This window comes from Schistocerca gregaria, chromosome 4 (genome assembly GCF_023897955.1).
Source record: "Schistocerca gregaria isolate iqSchGreg1 chromosome 4, iqSchGreg1.2, whole genome shotgun sequence".
NCBI lineage: Eukaryota > Metazoa > Arthropoda > Insecta > Orthoptera > Acrididae > Schistocerca > Schistocerca gregaria.
The window spans coordinates 198,828,804-198,846,643 of record NC_064923.1 but is presented as its reverse complement, the minus strand read 5'-3'; the positions used below and the strand labels follow the sequence as shown (position 1 = coordinate 198,846,643).

Here is a 17,840-nt window from a genome sequence, read left to right as displayed (position 1 = left end):
TCATAATATCCTCCTGCACTACACCAGCTCCGTAGTCCTTTCCCCCAGCCAAAATGTTCAGTTTACTTGTTTCCTTATTCATCTCTTTATGCGTGTCTTATTCAAATTCAAAATCACGTAATGTAGAAGAATGGGACAGTATTAAACAAAGAGCATGATTCCACATATATTGGAGTTTATGATACTGTCACACAATACTTACACTAAGTTATATAGAAGCAGAAGATTAAACTATAACATTGCTACCTACAGTATTAATGAACACTAGTTGACTTTAGATGAAATTAAACCAATTCTGGTAAGTTTATGGGGCTACTGTATTACAAATCAAAAATGTCAACATGTAAACATAAGGCCAAATTATTCTTTGTGGAATTTATAATAATAATGGAAATTCCTGGGTGCAGCAATACGTAAAATAAGGGAAATGCAACCACTCACCTACAGCAGATCAATGTGTGGAGCACTGTAACACATATCAGAAAAACACTCACACAAGCTTTTGAGCACTAGCACTTTTTCCAACAATAGTACATACATTCTCACACACATAGTTATTAGAATATAGTCACTGCTCTGCTATTTCTTCTGGAAAGAAGCTAAACAACACATACAAGAAGCAATAATTTTATTTGAAATCTGTTATCACATCGGAAAAAATATTGTTAGACATATTCTAAATCTTTGTACATAGCAGCATCAAGATGTGGAATTAATTAAACGCTGCATTAACAAACATCACATATGTACTTATGAAAATCTGAGATCAGATGCTTCAAATTTAAAAACAAACACTGGACAAAATTACAAATTAAAGCTGCAACTTTTGTACAATTTGTGAATAATGTTCATTGAACATACAAGTTGTTACTAAGATTAGTAAATCAAAAATATATTTATTGGTACTTTTAATGTAAGCATTTCTGTGATCCATTCTCTTTCTGTATCTTCAAATTCACATTCACTATTTTAGAGATTATTAAACAGTAGAACAAATATTTAGAAAATTGCAATGGGAGCAGTTAATCACAAAATACATTACATATCATTTCAGGGCCAATACATATTATTCAATGTGTTGGTTGTACATTCTGTATGATTCATCACTTTGCTTCATTCAGCTCAGATTCTACCTGTACATTTATTGTTATTAAATCTTTAGCTATCAGATGTATTTTGTGCTATTACCAAGTGAAAACAAATATGTCTAATAAATTTCACTCAATTTTTTTGGAATGGATGCTTTTTATTTACAAAGTTACCCGTGTAACACCTCTACAAACAAGACTTTCATTATAGTAGGAACTCATGTTATCTGGTTATTCAATTTACTCTGTTACTTTCCAAGTTTGGTTTCCTTCACATACTATAACACAAATTTCACTCATGCACAGTACAACAAATGATGATCTAAGTTAAACTTCCAACTCTTCAATTTAAATCACAAAAGCATACAAGCACAATTTTTTTGAGGGTTACCACTGTTCATTGTCAAATCTGCAAGGTCTTCATGCATCAGTCTAGGAGCGTATCTACAATAGCATTTTTTACTTCTTGACATTTTCATGGTGTCGAGCATTAGTTACTTATTCCTCACGCATTACGAAACAGTTTCTTTCATGTGTTACCAGCTCAATAAACTTTCCTTATATATACTTCTTTATACAGCTGATTTTGGACAACAAATGCATTATTTTGGATAACTCAGTGTGATTTAGTGAACACTTATTTAATATTTGTAGTCCTGGTACACAATCATTAGATTTTGGACTTTCCAACACATTGTTGTAATTGATGAAGTTTTATACTTTTTGTTTTATATCATTTTATACTTCATGAATCAGAAAATAACAGCAGTTCACAACAGGGTAATCTATAATTAGGCATAGTGGTTATTCTGAAACAACTTGTCTGTTGTGTAACAGGTTTTTGTATTTTTCTGTCGCTCAGGCAAGAGTGTACTCAAGGTCGAGGCAAGAGTGGGTGGTTAACTTATGTTTTCCTTTGAACAATGAAACAGTTTTGAGATTTTGCCACATGTGGCTCTGGTACACATGCAACTAATCAATACTCATTACATCTTCTGCCTTTTTTCAAACCATACAGAATGATAAATATGTGTGCTTTGCAGGAAAAAAATGTAAGTTCAGTTTACAAAGATTCTTTTTTCTTTGGGGAAGAGGGTTTTGAGCTTCCTTCACTCTGCCTTGCTGAGTATATCCTTGCAATCAGCTGTATATTAAGTTTCAGAGAATAATGGCCATGGATATGTTCTCCTTTTTTATTATTTTTCTGTACATAAGACTAGCATGCTCAAGCTCCAGAGCTAGTGATGACAACATCACACATTTCAGAGTTAAGTTGTAATTCAATTGAAGGCAGTGTAAATTAGCAGCACAATTTCCAGAGTATATATTATAAACACTTGACAGACTGTTACAAATACATATAACTTAAAACATTTCACTACACAACAATTACAAAATATTGTACAACACAAGCCTACCAAACTTTCTGGATAAACCTTAAGCATTAATTTTTGTACTAGATGATCCAGAATGTTAGAAACACATCTGTTTGACACAGATAATGCAATCACCGCTTCACGAACCACGGACCTTGCCATTGGTGGGGATGATTGTGTGCATCAGTGATACAAGTAGCCGTACCTCTGGCGCAACCATAACGGAGGGGTATCTGTTGAGAGGCCAGACAAACAAGTGGTTCCTGAAGAGATGCAGCAGCCTTGTCAGTAGTTGCAGGGACAACAGTCTGAATGATTGATTGACCTGGCCTTGTAACATCAACCAAAACAACCTTCCTGTGCTGGTACTGCAAATGGCTGAAAGCAGGGGGAAACTACGGCCATAATGTTTCCCAAGGGCATGCAGCTCTATGCTATGGTTAAATAATGGCATCACCTTGAGTAAAATATTCTGGAGGTTAAATACCCCCCTATTCGGATCAGGAGAAACAAAACTGGCATTCTACGGATCGGAGCGTGGAACCCCAGATCCCTTACTCGGGTAAGAAGGTTAGAAAATTTAAAAAGGGAAATGGATATGTTCAATTTAGATGTAGTTGTAGTTAGTGAAGTTTGGTGACATGAGGAACAGGACATCTAATCACGTGAATACAGGGTTATAAATACAAAAACAAACTGAGGTAATGCAGGGGTAGGTTTAATAAGGAATAAAAAAGTAGGGAAACAGGTAGGCTACTTTGAACAGCATAGTGAACACCTCATCACAGCCAAGATAGGCACAAAGCTTACACCCACCACAGTAGTGCATGTTTATATATCAACTAGCTCTGTAGATAATGAAGAGTGAAGACATGTACTATGAGATAAAAGATTAAGATTATTCAGATAGTTAAGGGAGACAAAAACTTAACAGTCATTGGGGACTGGAATTCGACAGTAGGAAAATGAAGGAGAAGAAAAAAAAAAGTACATGAATATGGACTGAGGGAAAGGAATGAAGAGGAAGTCACCTGCTAGAATTTTGCACAGAGCGTAATTTAACCATAGCTAAGGCCTGGTTTCAGAATGATGAAAGAAGGGCGTATACATGGAAGAGACCTCGACACACCGAAAGGTTTCAAATTGATTACATAATAGTAAGACAGAGATTTTGGACCCATATTTTAAATTGTAAAACAATTCTGGGGCAGATGTGGACACTGACCACAGTTTATTGGTTATGAGCAGTGACCTGGATGAACTGAAAGAATCAGAGGTTGTAGAGTTTCAGAGTAGCATTAGGGAACAATTGACAAGAACAGGGGAAAGGAAACAGTAGAAAAAGAATGGGTAGCTTTGAGAGAGGAAATAGTGAAGGCAGCAGAAGGTAAAAAGACGAGGGCAAGTAGAAATCCTTGGGTAAAATAAGAAATATTGAATTTAACTGATGAAAAGAGAAAATATAAAAATGCAGTCAATGAAGCAGACGAAAGAGAATACAAACGTCTAAAAAAAGAGATTGACAGGAAGTGCAAAATGGCTAAGCAGGAATGGCTAGGAGCCAAATGTAAGGATTTAGTAAAGAGACCTTTGGAGAAAAGAGAACCACCTGTTAAATATCAAGAGCTCAGATGGAAAACCATTTCTAAGCAAAGAAGGGAAAGCATAAATGTGGAAGGAATATATAGAGGATCTGTACAAGGGAGGTTACTTCAGGACAATAGTATGGAAATGGAAGAGAACGTACATAAAGATGAGATGGGAGATATGATACTGCGTGAAGAATTTGACAGAGCACTAAAGGCCTAAGTCAAAACAAGGCCCCAGGAGTATAAAGCATTCTGTTAGAACTACTGATAGCCTTGGGAGAGCCAGCCATGACTAAATTTTTACATCTGGTGAGCAAGATGTATGAGACAGGAGAATTCCCTCATATTTCAAGAAGGATGTAATAATGCCGATTCAAAAAAAAAAAGCTTACTGATGTGAAAATAACTAACCTGTCAGTTTGACAAGTCATGGTTGCAAAATACTAACATGAATTCTTTACAGAAGGATGGTAAAACTGTAGAAGCCAACCTTGGGGAAGATCAGTTTGGATTCTGTAGAAATGTTGGAACATGCAAGGCAGTACTGACCCTAACACTTCTCACAGAACATAGGTTAAGGAAAGGCAAACCTACATTTATAGCATCTGTAGACTTACAGAAAGATGATGACTGTTTTGAGTGGAATACTCTCTTTAAAATTCTAAAAGTGATGGGTAAAATACAGGGAGAGAAAGGCTATTTACAATTTGTACAGAAACCAGGTGGAGGTGTGAGACAGGGTTGTACCCTATCCCTGATGTTATTCAATATTCAATCTGTATATTGAGCAAAGAGAAAGAGAGAGAGAGAGAGAGAGAGAGAGAGAGAGAGAGAGAGAGAGAGAGAGAGAGAGAAGGAATAACTTTAAGATGATTCTGAGAGAATTAGATTAGGAAATGAGACACTTAAAGCAGTTGCTATTTGGACAGCAAGACAACAGATGACGGTCAAAATATAGAGGATAAAAAATGAAGACTGTCCATCGCAAGGAAAGCGTTATTGAAGAACAGAAATTTGTTAACATCGTGTATAGATTTAAGTGTTACGAAGTCTTTTCTGCAAGTATTTGTATGGAGTGAAGCCAAGTGTGGAAGTGAAACATGGACGATAAATAGTTTAGGCAATAAGAGAATAGAAGCTTTTGAAATGTGGTCCCATAGAAGAATCCTCAAGATTAGATGGGTACATCACATAACTAATGAGGAGGTACGGAATAGAATTGAGGAGAAGAGGAATTTGTGGCACAACTTGACTAGAAGAAGGGATCGGATGGTAGGACATGTTCTGAGGCATCAAGGGATCACCAATTTGGTAGTGGAGGGCAGCGTGGAGTGTAAAAATCATAGAGGGAGACCAAGAGATGAATATAGTAAGCAGATTCAGAAGGATGTAAGTTGCAGTAGCTGCTTGGAGATGAAGAGTCTTGCACAGGATACAGCAGCGTAGACAGTTGCATCAAACCAGTCTTTGGACTGAAGACCACAACAACAACAATGCAATCACTGCTCTGCACTGTGATTTTCTGAACAGTTTGCACACCTACATTTAGTCCCTGCAGTACCATCACTGACAATATTTATTTCTTGTCCCAATTATCTTGGAGAATCAATTTTTTAATAATATTAAGCCCTTATATAACTGGTATTTCATTTTAATTCCAGTTTAATTAACTACGAAAGGCATTCATACTAAATATGTTCAAATAAATGAAAAAAACTTCGAGATGAATTCAGTTATATAACCTTTTCTACTTAAAAAGATTACTATGGAAAATTACCAGTAGATATAAATGGTCAAAGCAACTTTTTAACGTACTTTCATAACTTTGTTAGATGGAACTCACTAAAACTATAAATACACACTAAAATTGTATACAAATGCATATCATAAAATGAAAAGTTCTTAATACTGAATAATTAATAGACTCTACTAAAAGTAAAACAACAATAAAATAATGAATTTCTGGTTTAGCAGCTGAAGGTATTGGTCCTATGTCTTGTAGTCACAGCAGACTTTTGACACTGTCATATCACTACAATTTTACATAAAAGCATTCACAGTGTTCTTTATCACAATAACAATGAATCAGTTTTGCAACATACTCACAGATAACATGGAACCCTGTCATAATTTGGATTTCAGAAGCTGTTCAGCAGTAGAAATACATTACAGTAAACAATGCAATGTATCTGATTTCTTTCATTCTATTAAGTAAAATTACATTTTCTTATTTGGTTGACATTAATTATTCCAAAGCAACACTCAGTCTTACAGACAAGTAACAGTGCCAATATTTACATTTATACAAAAATTGCAGAGGTTGTTTGAAAAATAATACAAAGTGTGCCACAGTAAAGTTAACATTAGTAACATCCTACAGAATTACATGGCCCATTCTTATTGTTTCCCAAAAGATAATAAAAACAATGACTTTAAAATTTAATTATGATATTCTGAAATTGCTGTTGATTAGAATGCTACAATATTCCAAAAAATCTTAAAACTCCACAAAATGATAATGAAAACTCTGAGTAAGGATGGCAGAGTTTGATAACCAAGCAGATAGCTTCATTATTTTGTGTACCAGCTGACAGAGTTCCTTAAACTCTATACTTTCTTCCCCTGGATATAAATGGAAAAAAAAAGTTGTCAGTGTCAGTCATCTGATGTACAGTGTAATATCATACTACAAACTAATTAAAATATGTGTTGACACATCAACTATCTCGACAGGTCTTCTTAACCAAGACAGTGCAAGACAGTTAGACAGTAGTGATATTTCAACTATTTTGCACAGGTCTTCTTCCTCAATGTTTAGGAGAAAACCTGGCAAGACACTTAGAAAATAGGCAAGTTTTTATTTATTTTGCAGATGACATGGCACTGCATCTGGAATGACTTTATTCCAGGCTTCTTACTATATCCTTTCTAACAGTTCAGTTTCTCGGTGAGTAGTAGTTGTTATATATTTTTACATCAGTGAATGGAACTTCACAGGGACTTCTGTATCTGCATGAAATTGAAAGGAACAGATTTGTACATTGGAAATTGTTTTTACGCACAGCAATGAATCAAATCTAAGAAAAATATAATTTCATTTTTTTCTGACAGTGGGTTCATTAGAGGTGGAATACTTAATACGTGCTTTCTAAGATAAAAAATAATGCTACAATCAGGCCTAGATGACCATGCCAGCCACTGTATCATCCTCTGCCATATGGTGTCATTTAGGTACATTATGGAGGGGTATGGGGTCAGCACACTGCTTTCCCACTCATTGCGGACTGAAGCTAATGACACTGAATTCCAAGGGTATCATTCAGTACACATAGCAATGTTACAGTAATAATTTTCATTTTTTGAGGAAAAAATACTATAGATCAGTAAGAAACACATATGTTCATTTTTGTGACAAATATTGTGGTAATTCTACAGGGAAAGCTTTCTTAATTTGTAACAAATCAAAGTCATTCACGACATTTTGATTTCTAACAACTTTACCATCCACTAACAACAAAGAAGTTGGCTTGAAAACCCAAAGAATCTGATCGAATTCACGGTAAAGTGTTAGAATCCTAAAACTGACCTCTAAATTACTGTCAGCCCAATCAAATGAACCACCCAATACATTTTTTGATCACACTTCTGACTTATTAAACTGGCAGTAACCCAACAGCACCAATACTTGTCGTTTTAGCACAACATGCAGATGACATCTTATTGATTAAAAATAAAGTGAACTGGAAAGCAGTATTTTACTGGATAACTTATAAAAAGTTGATGGTCATCTCTTCAGATCCAGATAAGCAACAAAACACTTGACTAAATTAAATACAATTAGTACACAGTTGTAACAAACAATTACAGACTGTTTCACAAACTTTTAAATGACAATAGTTTTATACAGATTGTCTGTCAAGTAGATTAATTTAATATTTTAAACACAAAAATCATATTTTATTAGTCAATATGTCTGTATGGAAAGATTTGTAAGCAACTCAGAGCTGCCTCAGTACCCTCTTTAGACCATTCTGTACTTTTATGGTTAACTCATTTCTCCCTTAATTTTCTCCACAAAACTACTGAAATCGCTTCTTCAATTGCAATATTGTAATTAATTTTTCACTTTAAATATGGTAAAACTTATTTTTAACTAAGGGTAACATTTTGAATTATATTTTGAACAACTTTCAATAAATATGTAACAATACAATGTTAAAATCTTTCTTTTACGGTTCTCTCATATTCGACAAGCACACTCACTCATCTTTCTGAAACAAAAAGTAATCACTCGATTGCACTGAGTCCCTGTACAGAATCACCTAAAGTTTTAACATTTTTGAACTGGAACTGTTCCAATTAAACAAACAGTCCGTGTCCTAGAGGTCCCAACTGAACAAATGATGTTTCACTAACATATCACGTACACCATCTTTAAGAGGTTGAGATTGTTCTTTTTTGGCTGGAATTTCCCAATCAGGATTTAAATTAAATGCAAACTGTGAAAGAACACGCAATTCACATTTGATCTGCACCCATCCAGGACTGTAGATGAAACTCCAAGGATGATACCTGAAAATTTATTGACACATTTTAATATATTCACACACCAACTCTAACACGAAGTTCACAACAAACTTAAAAAAGGATACAGACCTCTTCAGTACACATAAATAAGGGAAGTCAAGCACTCACTTCCACCTACTTGATGTGTTATGCAGACATTTAATAGCAGCACAGAGGTTTTATTTGCTTTCAAGCTGTCATTCTTTATATCACTTAAGTACAGGGATTGGACAAAAATATGGAAACACCACAAATACGACACATTACCTTGCCTAATAAAATGTAGGGAACTCATTAGCATCTGAAACAGCTTACAGTGACCTTGGAATGGATGGATACAGGTCCTGTGAGGTTTACAAGGGAATCTTACAAAATTCTTCCTGCAAAATAGTGACAACTTCACATAACGATGATGGGTGGGCAGTAACACATATGCTTCTCTCCGAAGTAGACCATAAAGACTCAATAATATTGAGGTCTGATGACATTGTTGGCCACAAGAGATGTAATAATTCATCCTCGTGCTTACAAAACCAGTCCTGGACGTTGCAAGCTGAGTGAACAAGGACCCTGATAGTGTAACCATTGGGAAACAAATATTGAACCATGGGATGGATCTAATGAGCCAAATAGTCATATAACCCTTGGCAGTAACATGATGTTGTGAAGTAACCATGGGGCCCATCAAACACCACAATATGGCTACCAAAATCATCACGGGACCACAGTTATGCTTAACTTTTGCAACGTAAACTTGGCCAGAAGATGGAAACAGTGTGAAACAAGACTCATCCAAACAGATGAGTTTCTTCCATTTCTCAACAGACCAGGTTTTATGGTTTCAGGAACACCCTTTCCTGTTACAGGGATTTCCACCATTGACTAGTACTTTTGGAATTCCTGTTCACCCTGCAATTCCCTGTCTGTGAGGCTCCTTTTGTTTTATTTTGGTACTGACAGTATTTCTGGTTGTAAGATACATTTTCAGTGACTTCTGCAGCTGTTGTCCTCTCAATTTTCATCACAATCTTCTTCAGTGACCAACAGTCACAATCACTCAACACAAACTTTAACCCACATTGTGAGTTAGGGGATGATGTTTTTCTGCTTTCCCTGTATGCACTATAACTCTTTGATATGGTGCCATCTGAAACATCAAAAGCTTAGACTCCCTTGGCTGCGGAAGCACCCACCATACAAGCAGCACCAACAATTTGCCCATGTTCAAATTAACATAGCTATAACATAATGCACACACAACTACACAGAACACTGTCCTGAACATGACTGATACTTGCTACATATTGAGAACACTGCACATGTGCTATTCATGGTCAAATACAACAGTGCAAACTGCAGGCTTGGATAGCATCTGTACTTGTGTTCAAACATGCATTTCTCATGGTGTACCCATATTTTTGTCCAACCCCTATACGTGGTCCAACACAAACAACCATACAGATGCCCAAACACTCCCTCCTGTAGTCACTGCTAAATTCATCATGGCGATATAGAGACATCATGGCGATATAGAGATTGAAAACTCCACAACTCACTAATGTGAGTCAGTATCTCAATCACTGCACCATCTTGCTTGGAGGTTTACAGAAATAATCGGTAGGCCTATTTAAGAAAATGTAGCTAATACAGCAACTGCAGAAGTTTTCTAATATAGAATTTCCACAAATTTGTTCAGTGGCATATATATTAATTCACTTAATCACAAGGTATGTGAGGGGTGAAAACATACTGTGCGATCGGTGGTGATACAATTTGTCCTAGGGACCTGTAGTTGGTGCTGTTGCAGCCCTTGTCTAAACTGAGCAAATGCTCAGGCTCTAATTGTCAGAGAAACTGCACAACATTAAACAGTAACAAATGAATAACAATAAGTCAATATCGTCAACCAAAGTTGATGAGAAGGAGCTCTACTGAAATATTGCAAATTTTCAGTGACATCTTCAAATGTTATATCTGGGCCACGCAATATCTGACATGTAATAAAACATTTAAGCAACTACAATAATAATATTAGTAATACATTTAACTTACCACTTCTGAACTACTTCCACACATGAACAAAGAACTTCTAGCCAGAGATGCAAAACTTGTTCATTGAGGCCCAAACAGATAAGACTTCGCAGCTTGACATCCATTTGAGCATGTGCATTATCATGACTTAAATTCACTGCCTGCACACATCGGTAGAGTAACTGAAATTATAAATGTGACAATTTATTTTAATTTATCATAAATACATTAATTTTTCCAATTCCATCCATAAAAAAAACCAGTTTACTCTTAATATCTTGGAATATCTAAAATAAGTTTTGTTAAGACTGAATTTTATTGGCAGGACACTTCGACAATGTAACAGATCTACTAAGGAGACTGCCTACACTATAGGCCTACTTGTCCGTCCTCTTTTAGAATACTGCCGTGCGGTGTGGAACCCTTACCAGATAGGACTGACGGAGTACATCGAAAAAGTTCAAAGAAGGGCAGAACGTTTTGTATTATCACAAAATATGTGATGGAGTGTCACTGAAATGATACAGTGTTTGGGGTGGACATCATTAAAACAAAGATGTTTTTCATTGCGGTGGAATCATCTCACGAAATTCCAATCACCAACTTTCTCTTCCGAATGCAAAAGTATTTTGTTCTTCCGCGCGTGGTTTGCTGAACCCTCTGCCAGGCACTTAAATGTTATTTGCAGAGTATCGAAGCAGATGTAGATACTGAATTTTACTGTGTTGTTTCATCAAAATACAAGTACCCTGCCTGCTTAATTGCCCACTTATGTCTGCTAACTGTTTACAACATAGGCATCATGAATTTGCTTTTGTGTAATGCTTTGTGTTTGATAAGTTCCTTCCTGACAGAATGTTTCAACTATTCATTTTTTAAAAATCCTGTACCCAACTATCCCTCACTGCGACTATAAATACAAGGTGTACAACTTTGCTTCCACCTTTTGCCGATAGGTGGCGACAACAGTAAGTAGCGGTCGAAAGAAACAGATCGCAGATGACAGGCAGTTACCTTGGACCTTGGACAACATATCCTTGTTCAAACATTAGTCGATTTGTGCCTGCATCATGAAGTTGCTCTTGATTGAAAATGTCAGTTTACAAGCCTAATTCTCATAATTTGCGAGAGGTGTTACTGTTTTGTTTCAATATGAAGAAAACAGCGGATGAATCTCATCGAATGCTCTCAAGTATGTATGGTAAGAATGCTATTAGTGAAAGAACATATCGTGAGTGGTTTCAATGCTTCAAGAATGGTGATTTTAATATCATAGATCGGCATAGTGGTGGAAGAGAGATGTTTTCGAAGATGCAGAATTGGAGACATTGCTGAGTGAAGACTCACGTCAAAATCAAGAAGAACTGGTACGATTGGTGGGAGTGACACAGCAAGCCATTTCAAAATGTCTCAAGGCTATGAACATGATTCAGAAAGAAGGAACTTGGGTCCTGTGTGAGCTGAACTAAGAGACGTTGAATGGCGTTTGTGTGTTTGTGAATAGCTGCTTCAGAGGCAAAAATGGAAGGGATTTCTGCATTGCTTTGTGACCAGGGACAAAAAAATGGGTTCATTACTACAACCCTAAATGCAAAAAAATCACAGGGATATTCAGCTCCAAGATCACGCTCTGCATTTGGTGGGACCAGCTTGGCGTCATGTGCTACGAGGTGTTAAAACCAAGTGAAACAATCACAGGTGCTCTTTATTAAGCACAATTAATGGATTTGAGCAGAGCATTAAAAGACAAACTGACTGCAGCAATACAGGGAAAGGCACGATAAAGTGATTTTGCAGCATGACAATGTTTGACCCCACGTTGCAAAATAGGTCAAAATGTACTTGGAAACGTTAAAATGGGAAATCCTAACCCACCCACTGTATTCTCCAGACATTGCTCCCTCTGAGCAACACTTCCGATTGGGTCGATTTATGGATTGCTTCAAAAGATGAACAATTTTTTCGATGCCGGATTGGTACACTGGCTGAGAGATGGGAGAAAGTAGTGGCCAGTGATGGAAAATGCTTTGAATGATACATGTGTAACCAATTTGTTCATTTAAGGCTCAAATGTTGGGGAAAAATGGTAGAAGCAAAGTTGTACACCTTGTAGCTCCTTACTTTCTTGCTTTGTAAACTGAGCTAGTCGTTTACCAAAACATGAATTTTGCAAACTTTGCTTCCTCTGGCACCTTACTGGAAAGAAGAGGCAATACAAAACTCCAAAAACTTTCTGAAATAAGGATCTTCCACTCTTCTTACACTAATATCTTGTTCAAGAGAAATGTGTCAGTCCACATCTGGTCCTTATGCAAGCATTGATTGACAGAGTTGTTCGATAATCTCTTGAGGGATATCAAGCCAAATTCTGTCCAATTAATGCATTAGATTGTCAAAATCTTGATCTTGTCGAAGAGCCCTGCCCATAGTGCCCCACATGTTCTCAACTGGGGCCAGATCCAGCAACCTTGCTAGCAAAGGTAGGGTTTGGCAAGCACAAAGGCAAGCAGTAGAAACTCTCACCATGTGTGGGTCGGCATTATCTTCCTAAAATGTAAGCCTGGGATGGCCTACCATAAAGGGCAACAAAACGGAGCATAGAGTATTGTCGAAGTACCGCTGTGTTGTAATGGTGGTGCGGATCACAACCAAGCGAGTCCTATAATGAAAAGAAATGGCACCCCAGACCATCACTCCCAGTTGCAGGACTTGTGGCGGGCGACAGTCATATTGGTATCCCACTGCTATATGGCCATCCCCAGACTTGTTTTTGACCCGAAACCTCATTGACTGGAGTAGAATTGTCTTCAGTGATAAGTCCATTTCGAATTGAGACCTGATGAGCCGTGAAGATGTCTGGACATGCCCTGGACAGCACTGGTATACTTACTTCACTGTCACCTGCATATGGGCCGACGACCAGGAGTAATGGTCTCAGGTGGCTTTTCTTTTCATAGTAGGACCCTTTTGGTTGTTATCCATGGCGCCCTTACAGCACAGTGGTACAAGTGGTACATCAACGATATTGTATGCCTGTTTTGTTGCTCTTCACGGCAAGCCATCCTGGGCTTACATTTCAGGGAGATAATGCCTGCTCGCACACAGCGAGAGTTTCTACTGCTTGTCTTTGTGCTTGCCTAACCTCACCTTGGCCAGCAATGTCACTGAATCGCTCCCCAATTGAGAACACTTGGAATGTTAAGGGAAGGGTCTTCCAACTAGCTTGGGATTTTAACGATCTAATGCACCAATTGGACAGAATTTGGCACAATATCACTCTTGAGGATGTGTAAAAACTCTTTCAATCAATGCCAGGCTGAATAGTGGCACATAAGGGCCAGACTTGGAGCTATGCATTATTGACTTGCTCAATGTGTGAAGCTCTTTCTCTTGGGTAAATCATCCAGTTCTTCAGAAATTTTAAATACTTGTTGGTCTTTACACGTACATCGCATTTACTGATTTCTATTTGATTCAGATAATGCTTTAGTGGTACCTTTGAGTGTACTTGCCCTTTTCAACATAAATCATACTTCCTCTCTACATTTGACTTTTCCGTGTCTGCAGTCTCACTGTAAAAACTATCCTATGTAGCATAATGATATTGCTGCAAAATCTGCCCTACGTACCTTAATGGTATTGCATACTCCTAATCACCGTCAACCAAGAGGTGACAATTGTGAGAGTGTGTGCACAACAATGAGGATGCCTGCAAATCCTGTTCATTTTCATATGACTGAGCAAGGTAACATAGTCCCTAGCATATTAGACTCATGCTAGGGAGAAGCAAAAGCCAAATACATATCTGGATATTCTGAATTATATTTTAGCACATTATTGCTTATTCTAATAATTGAAATCCAGGATGGAGTAATGACATATTATGAAAAAGGACAGATTGTTACCATATGGTGAAGATGTAATAAGTCACAGACAGCCACAACAAAAAGACCATGAAACAAGTAAGCTTTTGGCCAACAGGCCTTCTTCTGAAATGTGGTGTCACCGCCAGACATCACACTTGCTAGGTGGTAGCCTTTAAATCGGCCATGGTCCGGTAGTATACATCGGACCCGCATGTCGCCACTATCAGTGATTGCAGACCGAGCACTGCCACACGGCAGGTCTAGAGAGACTCCCTAGCACTCACCCCAGTTGTACAGCCGACTTTGCTAGTGATGGTTCACTGACTTCTACGCTCTCACTTGCTGAGACGATAGTTAGCATAGCCTTCAGCTATGTTATTTGCTGCGACCTAGCAAGGTGCCAGTATCCGTACTATTGATATTGTGAATCATGTACCATAAAGAGCGACGTTCTCCATGAATGGATTAAAGTTAAGTATTCCACCAGCTACGTCCGTTTTTCTCAATTCTTATTCCCTTGTCATGTTCCAGACACGCCAGCCTGCGTGAGCTGAAACGCGTGCATTTCGGCCTCCTTTGGTGACCCTGTGTTGGCTCTCCTGCCAACCACAACATTGGCAATGAGAGTAAAAGTGTTCTTATCTAAATTGCCCTGATTTACTTGTGTAATGGCTTCACCACAATCTCCACATATACTGTCCGAATTTTATCGCTTACAGAATCAGCAGACGCAGGCCTTACTGGATGCCCTTGAACAGCTCGTCCAGGGTCAACGCGCAATGCAAAACGATGTGGCAGCAGCCGCTTCACCGCTAACGCAACTACAACACGCTGTTGCACCCACTTTTCGACCTTTTGATGCTGCACTGGAGAGCTGGACGGAGTGGTCACGCCAATTTGGATTCCATCTCGCCGCCTACAGAATTAAAGGTAACGAGTGGCAGCCTTTTTCGTTATCAGTAGGGGTGACCACGTACCGTGTGATAGTCAAATTATTTCCCCGACGCGACATAGCAACTCTGTCCTACGAAGAAATTTTGTCTGTATTAGATGCATATTTCAAAGAATCAGTCAATGACATTGCGAAAAGGTATACCTTCTTTCGTACAAAACGAATGGCAGGCCAGACTAATCGGGAGTGGGTTGCAACCTTGCAAGGCCTTACTAGAGATTGTGCTTTTGAGTGTCAATGTGGACTCTCTTATTCAGATACTATGGTACATGATGCAATTGCACAGAACGTTTCTGATGTTCGTATAAGGGAACAGATTTTGAAACTAGTAAATCCCTCCCTTCAATAAGTGATGGACATATTGGATCGGCAGGACATGCTCAGGAATCATTTGAAACTTCGCCAGCAGTGTGTCATATTTACCGGCCCGCTGGGCGAGCTGCACGGAGCACCAAACAGCCTTCGCGCCCGGCCGCACCGCTGCCGCCAGGCTCTCAGCCACGTGTGCCGCGCTGGCAGGCACATGCAGTGATAAAATCATGCCCACGTTGCGCTACTAAACATTCGCGTGAGAACTGCCCATCAGGCCAAGCTATTTGCTTTTATTGTAATAAAAAAGGACATGTTCAGAGTGTTTGCCAGAAAAAGCTTTGATCGGAAGCTCAAACCCGTTCCAGGCCCTTTGCTTGGCGCCGGAATCGGAATCGAACCAAGGATACTCAGGCTCACGATACTTCGCCCACAGAAATTCATGTAGTTCATTCCACTCTGCCCAGTGCCACTCTCTCTAACAGTGACTGTGTTCGTCCCAAAAATAGTGTGCGTCGACATTGCCGGAACTCCCGTCAAGTCGCAAGTGATTATGTACCAGTGTCATTTCACATTGCACGAGACAGTCGCTCTTGTCGTCAGCAGGACAATAAACTTTTTGTAGACTTGGGCATTAACGGCAATGTGATACCATTCCAGCTCGATACAGGAGCTGCAGTTTCACTGATCAATCAAGATACTTACAAACTGCTGGGCACACCTCTGTTGCGTGCCGCAAATGTTAAATTATCTAGCTATTCCGGTCAAGATATCCCTGTGTTAGGGCAGTGCAGCCTTCTTGCACCATACAAAGGACAAACAAAACTTGTGTCATTTTACGTCCTTTGTTCTTCTTCTGCAGTGAACTTGTTTGGTTTCGATTTATTTCAGTTGTTTAACTTGTCTATAGTAAATCAGGTCCTATCAGTGAACCAGACTGTGCCTTCCGACAGTGTTTCTCGTCTATGTGAAGAATTTGCAGACATTTTTGCACCAGGCCTCGGTTGTGCTAAGAACTATAAAGCACATTTGGAACTGAAAGTAAACACGCAACCGAAATTTTTCAGAGCGCGCAATGTTCCCCACGCATTGCGTGATGAGGTTGCAAAAACATTACACGATTTGGAATCACAAGGTGTAATTGAACGTGTGCAGGCTTCTCTCTGGGCATCACCCTTAGTTATTTTGCTAAAACCTTCCGGAAAGGTGAGACTTTGTGTGGACTTCAAGGCAACAGTGAATCCACAACTAGTGATTGTAACTTTTCCTTTACCCCGCCTGGAAGATCTTTTTGACTAACTGTGGCCGGGTAAATATTTCTCGAAGTTGAACCTCGCAGATGCGTACTTGCAAATACCGGTGGACGAAGAATCCCAGCGCGTTTTGGTGGTTAACACGCATCTTGGTTTGTATCGATTCAAACGACTGCCATTCGGTGTGCATCCGCCACCTGCATTGTTTCAGCAATATCTACAAACTGTTTGTGCATCGGTCCCAACTGCAGCAAATTATCTGGACGATATTGTGATCTCCGGAAAGACGGAAGAAGAACATTTGGCCAATCTCAGAACATTATTTCAGGTCTTGCGACAAAATGGTCTTCACTTGCGGAAGGACAAATGTGTGTTTTTTGCTCGGGACTTGCCATACTTGGGACATGTACTCAATGCCCAAGGCATATATCCCAGTCCCACGCACCTTCGAGCCATACAAGACTTGCCTTCGCCGCAGAATTTGAAGTAGCTACAAAGTGTGCTGGGAAAAATAAATTACTATAACAAATATGTTCCGCATGCCTCTTGCATTTCAGCTCTGCTTCATCGCTTACGTTGTAAGGGTGTTCCGTTCGTCGGGACGACGGAATGCGAACGCACCTTTCGCCAGTTGAAAACAGCGTTGCTTTCCAATACTTGCCTTACGCCACTCGATCCCCAGAAGCCCCTTTTGTTGATGGTGGATGCATCGGATTTTGGGATCGGTGCTGTGCTTGCGCACAAAGATGGATCGCACGATCGCCATATTGCCTTTGCGTCCAAATTGCTCTCGTCTGCTCAAAGAAATTA

The 17,840-nt window shown here is 38.8% G+C and overlaps 1 protein-coding gene and 1 long non-coding RNA gene across 3 annotated transcripts in view; one reads left to right on the top strand and one right to left on the bottom strand.

Annotated features, from left to right (window-relative positions):
* LOC126268146 (uncharacterized) overlaps positions 1 to 17,840 on the top strand; it is a 69,117-nt gene that overhangs the window by 18,298 nt on the left and 32,979 nt on the right. The window contains exon 3 of one of the 2 annotated variants that reach the window (XR_007549101.1): positions 6,926 to 7,000. The exons of the other annotated variant lie outside the window; for it this stretch is intronic. This is a non-coding gene — a long non-coding RNA (uncharacterized LOC126268146). Of the gene's footprint in view, positions 1 to 6,925; positions 7,001 to 17,840 lie in introns of those variants that run through there. 2 annotated transcript variants of the gene reach the window in all.
* The window catches only part of LOC126268141 (small G protein signaling modulator 3 homolog), a 183,668-nt gene continuing 166,439 nt past the window's right edge, over positions 612 to 17,840 (bottom strand). Inside the window, exons 15-16 of the mRNA XM_049973672.1 lie at positions 10,672 to 10,832; positions 612 to 8,625 (exon numbers count right to left, since the gene is read on the bottom strand). Coding sequence (XP_049829629.1) covers positions 8,433 to 8,625; positions 10,672 to 10,832 — 354 coding nt within the window. The 3' untranslated portion in view covers positions 612 to 8,432. The remainder of the gene's footprint in view (positions 8,626 to 10,671; positions 10,833 to 17,840) is intronic.